Source organism: Phragmites australis, chromosome 8 (assembly GCF_958298935.1).
Source record: "Phragmites australis chromosome 8, lpPhrAust1.1, whole genome shotgun sequence".
In the NCBI taxonomy this organism is placed as follows: domain Eukaryota; kingdom Viridiplantae; phylum Streptophyta; class Magnoliopsida; order Poales; family Poaceae; genus Phragmites; species Phragmites australis.
In genome coordinates, this window is record NC_084928.1 from 4869561 (window position 1) to 4884223 (window position 14663).

A 14663-nucleotide genomic window follows, 5' to 3' on the forward strand; every position below is an offset into this window, starting at 1 on the left:
AAATGTACACCTTGCCACACTAGTTCATACAAGTAATCAAGTTAAAAGTTAAAAGAGTCCTAAAAGGTTAAAATTTAAGCACACAAAATCAATGCTCAGTGCTCCCTCTGCACAATGATTTTCCATTCGTCTTAGTGCTGACCTTGGTCGGAAAGAAATTGACAATCAAAACAGGCATCATTCTCAAAACGCACAACGAATAGGAAAAGGAAAAATAACAATAAGGATTGTGCCCTAAAGACAAAAGAGCAAAAATGTGGCTTGGCTTTCTCCTCGGTGGAGGATGATGTTTCAATAAGTCGTAACACTTTACCTGAACAAATGATATGTACAAGCATAGATATAGAGCAGGATAAGGTATCCATACATTGTATCAAGCGCTAGAGTGGTGGCTTGTTTCTGGAAAAGACTGGTGACAACTGAGAGGTGTTCATCTGCAAAAGGCTTAGCAAGATTGCAGATTTATAGCTGATCTGCTGATGGTGACAATTAGTATGCTCTGTGAATCTGAAAACACTCTGCACATAAACAGAACGAACAGCAGTAAGGGCTTGTTTGGATGCCCCAAACCCCATCGGGATCCCAGCCCATTTCATGGGACAATTTGGCCCGTAGTTTTGCTCTCCCGCTTCTATCCTGGGCTGCCATTCGGATACCACATGGACTGAAAATGAGTTTTTTTTATATATTTTTTGGATTAAAAATTTAAATAAATAGATTCCTCGTAGAAAAAATTACAAAACAAGGACGGTAAGAGCCTAACCGTCCTCTGAGAGGGTGATAAGCAGTCCCACAGACTCTTACCGCCCTCTCAGGGTGAACAGTGCTCTGAAGTTTAATTTCCCCCTATCTTTTCTATTCAAAATAGTGATGTTCTGGTACTCTAAAAATTCTAAAAATTTTTGTACGTATTACATAATCCATGTGTAACCTATTTTAATTGAATTCACCCAAAAATAGTGTGTAGAATTTAAACTAAAATTCTCAAAAAAAAAGGCTACTTTTATAACTTCTAGTAATTGTTAGGGCCTCAAATAAATTTCTAAAAATCTGGTAAAATTCACTAATATTATTATTATGTGATGTGATAATTTATAAAATTATTTTCAGACCTATATTATATGGTAAAAAAGTGGATTCCTTTGTAATGCACCATTTATATGTATTTTTATAATTTCATGTGATATTCTTCTTTTAACTTAATTTGAATTCAACATATATAAAACTAGTGCTAAAGATAATTTTAGAAATTATCACATCACATAAGAAGAATATTAGTGAATTTTACAAGTTTTTTAGAAATTTATTTGAGGCCCTAACAATTGCTAGAAATTATAAAAGTAGCTTTTTTTTGGAGAATTTTAGTTTAAATTATACACAATATTTTTGGGTGAATTAAATTAAAATGGGTTGCACATGGATTATGTAATACGTACATAAATTTTTAGGATTTTTGGAGCACCAGAACATCACTATTTTGAATAGAGAAGATAGGAGGAAAATTAAACTTCAGAGTATTGTTCACCATGCTCATGTACTGTAGCTTACCGCCCCTTCAGGGGGCTGTAAGTATACCCGCCCCTGAGAGGGCGGTAAGAGTCTGTGGGACTGCTTACCGCCCTCTCAAGGGGCGCTTAGGGCCTTACCGCCCTCTGCATCTAGTTTTGTAATTTTTTCTACGAGAAATCTATTTATTTAAATTTTTAATTGAAAAAATATAAAAATAAAAAAAGCTCGACTGAAAATTCCTCCTGCCATTCCACACCAAAACCTGTCCATCCACGAGGAAAAAAATAAACACCTCCCGACTCGTGAAACTTTTTACGATCACTCTCTCGCTGCCTTGGTCGATTCGCTATTTCCCATCGTCTCCGTTGCCAATCAGCTCACCGCCTCCACTGTAATACCTTGTGTTTTGGCATTTCACAAAACTCACTAAAAAATTGAACTTTTTTGAAATTTACAACAAATTCAAAACTTGTGTGATTAAATACGGGCAAAGTATCTCAAATATAGTCCAAATTTAAATTTTCAAATTTGAAAGCATGCACAAAGTTCATCATACTGCATTTCGGATCTTGGATTTTTATTGGAATTTTTGTTTGTGTTCAAGTTTAAAATGCTATTCAAATTTGAACCCTCCTCTCATTCTGAAATTATCAAATCAAATCTATTTCCAAAAGGTTCATCGGGCCAAATCCTCTCTCTTGGTCTAAAATTCCAACCCAACCCAGTCATGGCCAGCCCATCTCAAACTCCTTTTCCTTTTTATTTTTTCTATTTTGCATTGGGCCCAATTCCCCCCCCCCCCTCCTCTCTTTTGCCCCGATCTGCCTTGGCCTAGCACAGTCTTGCTCCGCAGCACCTTGCCCCAGCCCATCACACTGCACTTCACCTCGTTGGCCCCAGGCCGATCGCCTCCGCATTGGGCCCATCCACATGGCCATCCCCGACCTCCCGCCATCCATCATGCCTACCTGCTTCCTCTCCCTCTCCTCTCTCCCATCCCATCAGCGCAGATGTCAACTCGTCAGAGACTAGGTGCGCACCAAGAAGATATCGGGTTGTCGCGTCCCTCTATCACACCTTTCGCCCCCCCCCCCCGAAAGCCGCCGCCACAGCGACCCATCGAATTGTCACCTCCGCATCCACCGTATGCCATGGACCGCCATGCCGCGCCCATCCCCTCTAGTCCTCCCTCTCTCGTTGGATATGATCTCGGACCTCCTCTCCCTAACATATCCTAACTAATGGACGGAGTCTTGAGGGGGGTCCGTCACCCGCACATTTTGATTAGGAGCGCATCCAAACCCAACTTGGTTACAGTCCCATCCTGCGTGACCGCTATAAAACTATAACGGGGGAGTCTGGCTCAGTTAATCGATCTAAGGCGATCCCCTCTAGCCTATGTTGTTTATACTAATAATGGATGTGTTGAACTCGTTGATTGGTCAAGCTTGCCTGGAGGATCTTTTGCAGCCGCTCGCGGTGTCGGGACAGCATCACCGGGTTTCTTTTTATGCTGATGATGTGGTGTTATTTTTTTTCCTATTGCTAATGATCTTGTCTTGACTAAACAATTGTTGGATGTCTTTGGTGAAGCCTTAGGTCTGGAGGCTAATATTCTTAAGTGTTCGGTGACTCCTATTCAATGTCAGGAAGTTGATATGTTCGTTTTAAGGGAACAGCTACCTTGTGAGGTTTAAAACTTCCCATGCACTTATCTGGGTCTTCCTCTTTCGGTTACGAAGCCTACCAAAGCTGAGTTGTAACCTTTGATTGACAAAATGGGAGATCATTTGCCAGGGTGGAAGGCCTCCTTGATGAACCATGCAGGTAGACTTGTTATGGTTCGGGTGGTCCTCTCCGCAATGCCCATCTATCACATGATCACGTTGGATCTTCCCAAATGGGTTCTAAAAGCTATCGATAAAAGAAGAAGAGGCTTTCTGTGGAAGGGTCAAGAACAAGTCAATGGTGGCAATTGTTTCTTCTCTTGGCAACGGGTGTGTCGACCAATTCAATTTGGTGGTTTAGGGATTCTTGACTTGGCTACTCTTGGATGGGAGCTTCGGATTAGATGGTTGTGACTGCTCAAGACCGAACCTTCTCGGCCATGGGTTGGTTTGAAGGTCCAGGTCCTTTGTGTTGCATCAGCCTTATTTTATATAGCCATAGAGACGATCGTTGGAGATGGTACAAACACATTGTTTTGGACGGATAAGTGGCTGTAGGGTAGGTCCATTTCAGATTTGGCTCCTAATCTATCCTCACTTTTCCCTCATGGGGTGCTTAATCTGAAGGCTGTAACTCAGGCTTTCGTTCATCGCCAGTGAGTGTCGAATATCAAAGGGGCTCTCTCCGTCAGTGCATTGGAGTAATATCTTAAGCTATGGGAGTTATTGAAAACGGTCATCTTGCAGTAAGGCGTGAGTGATCAACGCTTTTGGAGGCTCTCTGGGTCGGGCATATATTAGAGTAAATCGGCGTACAACTCTTTCTTCATAGGTTCCACCAGTTTCGCTCCTTGAAAACTTGTCTGAAAGTCTTGGGCTCCTCTTCGGTGCAAGTTCTTCCTTTAGTTTGCTATTCTCAACAGATGTTGGATGGCCAATCGGCTGGCTAGGAGGGGCTTGCCTCATCCAGTTTCATGTCCGTTTTGTGATCAAGGTGCTGAATCCATTCAGCACATTTTGGTCACTTGTGTGTTTGCTAGACATGTGTGGTTCATCATTCTTCAGAGCCTTGGTTTGCAGGCGGTGGCACCCCAGCCAAACGTTGTTGTGTTCTGATTGGTGGTTGGGCACATACAAGATGGCCGATAAGCTACAGAGGAAATATTTCAATTCTCTTATCATTCTTGTGGCTTGAGAGTTATGGAAGCATCGTAACGACTGTGTGTTCAACAGTGCAAATCCGAGTGTCAATTCGGTGGTGAGAACGGTGTCAGCCGAGAGTGCTATATGGTGTGCTGCTTGAGCTAGGGGCCTCCAGAGTTTATTAGATAGTTAGTTTGTGGCCTATTCGTCTTGGTTCTTTGGTCGTTTTTTTTTCTCTTTTTATGTGGCGCGTTGTTTTTCTAAATATATTCGGTGTGTATTTTGTTACTTCTTTCTCTTTAATAAAATGACCCATAGATCTCCTGTGTGTTCCAGAAAAAAGATGGAACATCCCCATTTAAGTTTTTTCACGAGCTAGCCCATGTGTCCATTGTTTGCAGCCTCCTCAGGAACAACTTAATCTAGTGGTGTGGTTGTGGTTTCACATCATGATCTTGCGGATAGATTGTTGCAATAGCTTTGCAGTCTTGGATAACAATGGATCATTTACCACAGTTCATCAGGGAGAGCCCTGTGTCTCTGAACCATAAAGATCCCAAGAGTGCAAATGATACAACTCACACAGATGCAACAGTATTACAATTATCGAAGTCTGGATCATTATCGTGAACATCAGACATCACACCTTGTGCATTAAAAAGACCGTGATAGTAATATGTTTTCTAATACAGACATCAATACGAATTTATTTTTAGGTTCACATTAACATCAAAACGCACTGTCAGTCGTGGCAACAAAAAACTATTCCACAAATTTGTCCCCTGTTTTCTTAAGGGCATAATTGGCACCAAGCACCAACAGAGCTGGTAAATAAACGGCTCTTGCAACTGGCACCAGTAGCTCAAATAGCTATAGCAACCCTCATATAGTGCAGGATGCGGAACAAGTGGAATTTGAACTAGTGACTGCCTTGGTTGAGCTGGAACTTTGTGATGCTGATCATCTCTTGAATCAAGTGTAGCAGTTCAGGTTACATGTCACTGCGTACATTGGATTGCACGGGCATTGGGCTCCCAGCCAAGAATGATTTGAAGAGTGTGAGAGCCTGTTTGGGCCGATGAAGAGGAACTTCATGACCTGCACCCCTCACGGTCACAAAGGTGAGTCCCTTGTACTCTTGACTCCAGCCACCAACCTGTTTAAACACAGAAGCAATCAGAAACTAAGGGTCTGTTTGTTTAGACTTCTGCTTTTAGGTTTTTTTTTAAAGGTTATGCTTTTGGTTTGTCTGAAAATCTGCTTTTAGAAATAGGTTGTTGGCTTTTCAATAAATTTTTAGCTTCTCAGCACATAGTTTCTAAAAAAAAAACGTCTCTCAACGAGCTTCTCAGCTTTAGTTTATTTTCCTCATAAGCAGGTTTCTGACTTTTTCAGAAGCCACTTTTCTAAAACCTTATTTGTTTTGGCTTCTGACTTCTAGCAGCAGCAAAAGCAGGAAACAAACAGGACCTAAGAATGGATACCGCAAAGAACACATTTTTGGAGCAAATACCTAATAAATGATAGTAAGAAATTTTGCATTATAAAGGCCCATGATACACAGTGGTTCCCAATAAAAAAGGAAAACATTACAGGTAGCATGTGACCAAGATTTGGGGATTTCCCGAACATGCATTCCAATCTGACCTAGGAGGTCAAGTAGAGTATACGTACAGGCTTCTAGAGGGCCAAGTGCTTACACTTAACGGGCTCAATTAAAGATCAGAAAGCCATATTATGTCTGAAAACATACTGTGAATTAAAACACCTTATGAATGCCAAATACAGATTGAGAGACTTCCCTCACCCAGGAACAAGTGTTCTACGTCCAGTGGTTATTTCCCACAAAATCCCAAAATTTGAGTAACATGTGACAGACCAAATTTAGGACCGACTAGAATAGATTATGTGCCTTGCTGCGAATTATGACCAAATGTTTATGTAAAAGTTAAACATGTAATATCAATGAATGGAGATGAAAAGTTATGCAATCAAAACTAAAATGAGGTCTCCAATATAAATACAATTGACAACTCATTCATGAATTATGCAGGGAAGAGGTGCCATAGTTACGGATGTACAAATCTAAGGTAGCAGTAATGGATAGAAAACAATAGAGGAGGTCTGAGGTCTACCCGATGGACTACATAATTATCCCTTATTTTTCTTTTTGCAAGAATATTTTTCTTTTTGCGAGAATGGACTGCATAATTCTGATGGCAAGGATGACTGCGGGGGATGAATTGTTCAACTTTGTAGGTAAAGCAAGATGTGCTAAATAGCCACATATAGAAAGGACAAATTATGCACAAACAAACCAGAGATTTGAACATGCATAAATTTAAGCTGCCACTAAAACTGAACACCCACGGATTTTACGTGAAGAAGCCCCTACCTCGCCATCATCGTCGTACCAAGCATGCCAAGGAGTTACTGTTGGAAGCTTGAGAGCATCGATACTGTATCTAGTTGATGTCACTGGAATCACTGCATCTGTATCTCCACTGGACAAAGTTGAAAAATAAAAATTAGAACATGAGAACATGAGAAAACATTCCTGTCTATATCTATCATCTATGTAATACTTTCTTTTATGATTTTCATATACATAAATAAAGTGGTTCCTTGAAAGACGTGTTACCTCTTGGTTACACCAAACAACCATGTTAATTGGACAAAAAGTACTAATGGTAGAATTAAGCTATTACCTACGTATAATATAACAAATATATACCCAATTTTCTGGAGTCACATCATATTAGCAGCACCTCCAATGCTACAAAGCAATACATGGCATATTTTGAGCCAGGAATAACCAATTCCTAAAAGGCTAAAACTCTGCTAAAGAACATAATGCTAAACATAATTTAGTGTCAGATCTATATTTGGGTGGATAGAAACTTGTAGGAATCACCTGAACATCCATATACGAAGCCCATACTGCATAAGTTCATGGTAGATATGCAGCACAGATCTTTCGCAGTCCCCCCAATGAGCATTAACGACTTCACTGTGGAGAATGTCAATTCGAAAGGATAATAGAATAGACAAGAAAAAGAAATATGTTTGCTGATATGCTTATCAGTGTTTTGTGTCATTAACATTCATGACTCCCAATTCAGTTAGTATGAAATAACCATGAGAAATGAAAAGTTCAATCCCAGTAATGCATTCATAGTAAAAGGCACAAACATGTAGCAATAGAATTTTTAGTACAATCATCCGGGTCCATATATTATTGTTGTAGTAATACGATGAACAACCATACATCATGAGGTGGGAATCAAATCGATCATCTCTTATTCTTCCCAAAATAAACAGTATACCTACAACTACGAAAATATAGTAACCATATCAACACAGATGCAAAACTATAAGCTGAATAGCTTGTTAAATCATCATCCGGAATTCGGGATCCAACATGTCAAGGTAATGACAACATCAGATATCTAAGATATGATAATAAGAGTTACCTGCAGGTCTCCCATGTTGATTTGCCAATGACTGGACTAACATGAAGTGCCTTTTGAACCTCAGCTAGATTGAAGTATATAATTGAATGCTTTTCTGTGCATGGATCATACTGCTCTCCCATTTTTCCAACAGACTATTAAAAGACATCATGGCGATGAATCAGATAAACAGAATATATGTGAAACTGTCAATTCATCAGTGGTAAGAGTTTAAATATCATGAGCACCATTTGCACAATCGCACACAGAATGAACTATGTAGATCTGGGTTCACAATAAAGATTAAAACTCCATACCCTAGCCAGAACTAGATGCCAGATGGGATCCAATGAATTCCACCAGATTCTGGTGGATTTCCAATTTGTCCTTAAAAAAACGTGTTTTAAGCATCCTCCCTCATCTCACATTAATAGTGTTCTATGCAATCCATTTAAAAACAATATGCATGTACCCTGATTCTGCTGGAGTTGTATCTTCTGGATCCCATCCAGGAACCAAATCAGGATAGGGGTGTGAACCAGATCAAGACATTGCTTTTCGCTCTAGTTTATGTAAGTCAATTTTGCGCCTAAGTGCGGAACTCTTTTAAGATTTAAAAAAAAAAACCTGAAAACAGTGTGTCTAAAACTGCAATAATCCTTTTCATTTTCTGGAGAAAACAATAGCCATGCGATTTAGTTAGTTACACATGCATATGCAGTTGAGTCAAACTGAAATTATGTAATATGGCTTGAGGTTTGGAGCTCAAAAACCTACATGTAGCCTTTTCATCACTTTGTTCTTGGAGGCGGCAAAAGATGCATGACAAGTAGGTGTGAAGATGCTATATGAATCGATGTTCCCAGCTTCAGCACTAGCGATATCAATAATCTTCTCACACTGTGGAGATGTATGCACAAAGGACTGATAGTCACAGAAAATATTCAGCAGCCTGTATGTTTGATCAGAGATCAAACCGGTGGTCCACATGAATTGAAATATTCCATAGTGGTCATGGAAATCATCCGTCAGAGCATTTCCTACCTGCACGAAATGGCATCAGACATAATGAAAAGAGACAAATTCTGGTTCCTGGTCTTATGTATCACATATTGATTTCAAAACACATCTCTATGTACATACGAGCATTAGATATACTTGTGGACACTTATTTACACCTGTATATTTTATAGCTCCACTGATAGAAAGATACAAGAACATAAATGAAAAAGAAAATCAAGTCGAAGGCAATCTTATCAAGTGATCTCCTTTGATATACCATGAAAGCAATGAGGAAACATAGTAATTAGCATATGGGTGACAGGAAAAGGTCAGTCCACCATTGCATAAGGCCAGCATACAAAGTTTCCTTGACCACAGAAGATATGTACCAGATGTATTACTCTTGATTTGCAAGTTAAAAGTTCAGGGATCTTATATAAAAAGACACAGGACATAAGGGACAACAAAATTGCAAAGGAAATTATAAACCTAAGGGCAAATATCTATTTTGGGCCTTCAAAAAAGCATATTCCTAAATTATCAAAATGCATGATGCAATTGGCTCGCTGTCCTTAATCGTTGCTGGACGGCGGACAATTTGGCTAAGAGAGGGCTGCCACACCCGGCATCTGTCCCTTGTGTGATCAAGCTAATGAATCAATTCAACACCTGCTGGTTTCATGTGTGTTTGCTAGACAAGTGCGGCTTGCTGTCCTTCAAAAGATCGGGTTGCAAATGGTGATTCCGCAACCAGGTGTTTCCGGTTTCTCTTGTTGGTGGGGTTGCGTCATCAAGAAGGTGGATAAGCAACATAGGAAGGGTCTCAACTCCCTCATAATTCTTGCTGCTTGGGAAATTTGGAAGCACCGGAATGGTTGTGTTCCCAACAGAGATGTGCCAAATGTTGTTTCGGTCCTGAGGATTGTTGCTGATGAGGCCACGCTTTGGTGTGCCGCCGGAACTATTGAACTCCGGAATCTGCTTCTAGGGTAGTCTGTGTTGGTGTTGTGTTTGGGTTTCTAGGTTCTATTTTAGTGCTTGTTTTCTTTGTGTTGTGTCGAGGTTCTTGTTGTTAAGTCTATTAACTTTCTTCTTTAATGAAATAACATGCAGTCAGACCTGGCTAAATGGGCGGCACGGCACCGCCCAAGCCGATTTAGGCACGAGCCTATTTAGGCACGGCCCAGTTAGGCCCATTAGCCAAGCGGGCCGTGCCGTGCCGGCCCAGGCACGGCCCACTTAAGGTCGAGCTGTGCCATGCCAGCCCGTGGCACTGTAGGCACGGCAGCGGCTCGGCGGTGCAGTGTAGTGATAGGGCGGCGCGGTGGGGAGACGGTGCAGCAGGGCAAGGCGTGCTGTGCCTACAGTAGCGGGCCTCGTGCCGGCCTAGTTGGCCAGCTTTACATGCAGTTCTCCTATGTGTTCAAGAAAAAATGATGAAATTGGAGAAATAAAGGCAGAATCACCAAAACCATACCATGTAGCCCTTTAGATTAATTGATTTGTCTCCAGTAGCCTCATGGTGCCTCTTTATGGCTTGAGCCAATTGAGGAACGTAGTGACCTAACCAAATTGGTGTTCCATCAAAGTTTTGAATTTTTTTAGAGAACAAAAAAAGTTGCAGATATACAAGAAACAGAAGTTCATAGAAAAAAATCTACTGACCAGCATAACTCTCTCCTGTCAAATAAAATTCACGACCCTTGTACTGTGGAAATCGTTCAAGCCACTTCAGTAAGAACGCCAATGAATCCTTGGCTGCACCAGTGAGCAAAATCTAATAACATTACATTCAGGAACCAGGAACCTCATGTAAACTAGATGATAAACAGTACAGGGACTACAATACCAGTCCTCTCGTCCCCATTTCTTAAAGCATCGTCAGAGGTGTTTGAATATGAATAGCCAACACCAACTGGTGAATCAAGGAACAATATATTTGCAACTGCAAAATTAAAGAGATTATTAACAAATCTGTCATTGAAGTATGAAGCTGGAGTTCAATAGTATATAAGAACTGATTAGTTTAGCTATAGAAAAGTAATACTTGTAGTTTCGTGAAAACAAGGAAGGATTGTAAGAATGAAACTAAAGCTTTAATCCGATTTGGTTATGCACAACAACCCATGGTCAAGTTGTAGTTTGCATCCAACAGAGCCGGAATCAATTCCTCGACAATTGGAGGCAATTGTGCCAAGAAGGCTGAGCTTACAGTTTAAGGATGGACAAACTATCAGTTTACAAGTGAAACATGGACAGGTTCAGTCTTTGATTCTCCATTTTATTGTCTATTCTTTTAGAGGAAACGTTAGCTCGGCATTTAAATATAACCACAGTTACCAAGCTAAGTTTAAAATGTAGAAAAATTAATTGGTAGGTATCTTTGGAAACCCATTCACAGTTGTGAATGCTGAGCCTACCAGTTTAGTTTGCCCATCAATAATGCAGTTCCCACTGCCCCACTGCCAAGAATAAGAGTGCTAGCTATTACTGGAGTTGAGCGAACTGAGCAGTAGCTCAGTTGGTTAGTGCCTTCAGTAGAGGGGATGGCCACCCGGGCTCAAACCCAGGGCGCAACGGTTTGTGGGCACCTCCCTGAGAAACTGGTTTCAGCCAGTTTCCTGGCCAACCAGAGTTCGGTACTCCCCTACCTTAAATTTAAAAAATGCCCGGGGGAGTCTCTCCTTGTGGTCAAGAAAAAAAATTACTAGAGTTGAAGAATTTCTGTAAAATATAGTACTATTGCTGCCTAAGAGCGGTTTATCTTTTTAATGGATTTTTTTGCTATTTACTGATAGCATCTGCAACCAACAATCTGTGCAGATCAGAAATGTAAGGTTAAATCAATGATAACATATCGAGATATTAAAAACTGAAAATGGTGGTCTTCCTGAAATCAACCCCTAGGGGTAATGGCTTTATCTGCCCTCGATCGCATCGAGGTATTTACATTCCCTGACAAGGGAGGGCTAAAGACTTGAGCTTTAAAGGACAAGAAGGCACTGGATTGTGGTTTTCAGGCAGATGCTAGTTGTTTGATACCACTGGGTGGCGCCTATGAGGAAAGCCATCCTGCGAAAGCGAAACGACACTGGCTCCATACCGGGTGGTAACACAAAGGTATGGAAAAACGTAAGTTGCTTTTTCTAAATATTCATATGGGTAAGAATAGCTCAGTTCGAGAGGAACTAAAAGGTTTCCCCCGGTAAACAAATTTTCTTTAATTGGGTGCTACCTTTGTTCCAAGAATAAGGATTCAGATGTACACCCTTTCCATCTGCATTAACATGGAAAGGTCCCACTTCTTCTCCAAGTCCAAAGGCAATTGACGAGCACCCAGGCCCTGGAAGATTACATACAGTAATTTAAACATTACATTCTCAATGCAGTATAACAGATGAACTTCAGTAAAGATGTTAATACCCCAGATAAGTTTATCAATATCCCAAGGTAAATGTTTTACAAATTCAGCCAACCACTTGCATCAGATAGAGAGAGCTGCTCCGGTAATCTCGTAAGTACTGCTACAGTTAGCTAAATAAGCTATAATAGGGCAGGATGGGTGGAGAAAAAGTACACGAGTGCTATTTATAGTTACAATAATTTTCCCTTTCAGTGGATAAGTTTTCCTTTCAGGAATCAGTATGTTTAAGTAACTCACAGGCCAAATTCCCAAATGCATCATTCCCGATAGGATTGAAATAGTACACTTGCAACTGCAAACAGCACACGCAAGGCAGCATTCGCAGTTCCCAGTTTCCCACCGTTCCCAGGTAAGCTGAAGTCTTCAGATCACCCCAACTCCCCAAAATAATGCATCTTGCCACCCCCCCCCCCCCCAAAAAAAACCCAACAATTAATGGTAGTAGAGTACCAAACAAATCACGCACAGCGCCCAGTCGGTCGGTGGGTACCTACCTCCGTTGAGCCAGAGCACCAGGGGCTTGGACCCCGGGTCTTGCGCGGCCTCGAAGAACCAGTAGAAGAGCGCTGCGCCCCGCTGCTCGCTGACGGTGACGTACCCGGCGTAGTGCGCGAAGCTCGTGTTGAAGGCCTGCCCCGGCACGCGCGGCACCCGGTCCCCTTCCTGCTCCCCCCGCCACGCCGCCCCACCCGCTGCAGCGCCGGCGGCGGCCAGGAAGAGGAGGAGCCCGATGGCTCCGGCGGATCGGGAGGCGCTCGGCATAGCGGCGACTCCGGCGCGGGCACCGCGGCTAGCAGCGGACTAGTGGTAGCGGCCGCGGCACGGGGAAGCCGTTGCGGTTGGGTTAAGCGAGGTGGGGAAGGAACAGAGCAAGTGGACGGCCTCGAGGAGTGTAGTGAGCAGGTGACATCGTGAGCGCGCGGAGGCTGCAGTGCCGTAGGCACGAAGCGAATGGATTTTTTTTTTTAGGCACGTGGTTCACGTCTGCGGGCACATCCTCTGCCAGCCTCACGACTCGCGTGCCTTTGTCGGCGAGTCACGCACGGTACACTCCACGAGAGCATTTGATTTTTTACCAACCATCTATTTGATAGTGTCATAAATTTACCACTAAATTTACTAGTATTAAAGACTTAGGAACACTTTTTTTTATTTTTAGCTAGGAATTATCAGTCTAGTAGAGTAAAAAAAAGCTAAATATTTTCTCCATGGGACACTCACAATGTGTAGTAGATAGGCCTATAAAAAAACTTCAAAACTCACGAGCTTTTAAACTCGACTTATTGTAGTTTTGATTCAAATTTGGTTTGAGGTTTTAACAAGCTAAGCTCAAGTCTGGCCATAAGCTTGCGAGATGTCAGTTTGAATAGCTCGTCAAAAGCTAGACTAAATCTAACAACAATCTGTTGAGGCAAAGCCGATATCCATTTACTTTAGCCAAGTTTATTTTTTTTAACCTCACTATCGAATCCAAAGTCCAATCGTCTAACCATGTAACTAAATACATATGTGACTCATAGATAGAGCTATTAAAAAAACTCGATATGAGACCCTAACAAGTTAAGCTCAAGCCTGATTATAGGCTCGAACAGATCTTTAACTTGGATGGAACTCGACTTGAGTTTCTATCTAGCTCAAGTTTAAGGCAACAGACTCAGTCGATCTTGGCTTATTGACAGCCCCAGTGGCAGACTCGTTGCCAAGAGTTTGTAATTGAACTTGTAAGCATGTTTTCCTCGTGTAACAAGTTTATTAGGGTGGTTTGGCAGCGAGAATCCAAAACGTTTCTAGCCAAAAATAGGAGAAACCTTAAACAAGTATGTTTTAGATTCTTCTAGAAATGTTTTGGATTCGGTTTCTCTATGTAAATGTTTCTATGGTGAATTAAAATCAAATTGTGCAATTATTTAGCTAGTTCAGTAAATTCAGATTCATTATATTTGAAGGGGGAAATGATTGTAGTGAGAACCATCATTTTGAGGATTTGTTTGGTTGGGATTCAGACTCTCTGTAATGTTTTGATTAGATTATTTCTAGAAATATTTTTAGTGAATCAGAATCACCTTTAAAAATTATTTAGCTAGCAGGCTGAATTTGATTTTTTAAAGAGAGAATGGTGATACAATTAACCAATTTCTCCTTACCATGATATGTTGGTTTTTCTTATTTTCTTTTTTTTTTTGCATTGGTTTTTCCATTGAGCAATGAGCACTTTAATCAAAACACTGCTATCTGCACACATGAGCTGGCATTCTCTCTTCCAGTACGCATCGGTTTCATTTGTCAATGAGCAATTGAACCGAAACAACCCTACTTACCTACACGCAAATAACTCAACACATGCATTTGATGTAACACCCACTGCACACGGACCAAACATCAACACTAATAGACATGTATAGCATCCACTGCGAAACATGGTCAGCCGAAGAACGTGGCACCACAACAACAACAGGAGCAACTCAC

The 14663-nt window shown here is 41.3% G+C and overlaps 1 protein-coding gene across 3 annotated transcripts; it reads right to left on the reverse strand.

Annotated features, from left to right (window-relative positions):
* Window positions 1–4904: 4904 nt before the first annotated feature.
* On the reverse strand, window positions 4905–13114 carry LOC133926380 (serine carboxypeptidase II-2-like). 3 transcript variants are annotated; one of them, XM_062372308.1, is made up of 10 exons: window positions 12692–13110; window positions 12009–12116; window positions 10623–10718; window positions 10439–10531; window positions 10251–10336; window positions 8549–8815; window positions 7793–7926; window positions 7234–7329; window positions 6715–6823; window positions 4905–5475 (listed from the first exon to the last, which is right to left on the reverse strand). In XM_062372308.1, the coding sequence occupies exons 1-10, from the start codon at window positions 12957–12959 to the stop codon at window positions 5311–5313; spliced, it is 1422 nt and encodes a 473-aa protein (XP_062228292.1). In that variant the 5' UTR covers window positions 12960–13110; the 3' UTR covers window positions 4905–5310. The 3 variants fall into 3 exon arrangements, with proteins under 3 accessions (XP_062228292.1, XP_062228293.1, XP_062228294.1); XM_062372309.1 differs by lacking the exon at window positions 7234–7329 and having other exon boundaries at window positions 12692–13114; XM_062372310.1 differs by lacking the exon at window positions 12009–12116 and having other exon boundaries at window positions 12692–13113.
* Between the last annotated feature and the right edge of the window lie 1549 nt (window positions 13115–14663).

What these genes read in the sequence shown, in the direction of transcription:
- LOC133926380 (XM_062372308.1), bottom strand. Translation starts at nt 12,959, where the DNA reads ATGCCGAGCGCCTCCCGATCCGCCGGAGCCATCGGGCTCCTCCTCTTC. An exon ending in GGTGCTCTGGCTCAACGGAG is followed by an intron (nt 12,117 to 12,691) that starts GTAGGTACCCAC and finishes GTAATCTTCCAG; the next exon opens with GGCCTGGGTGCTCGTCAATT. An exon ending in TTAATCTAAAGGGCTACATG is followed by an intron (nt 8,816 to 10,250) that starts GTATGGTTTTGG and finishes CATTTCGTGCAG; the next exon opens with GTAGGAAATGCTCTGACGGA.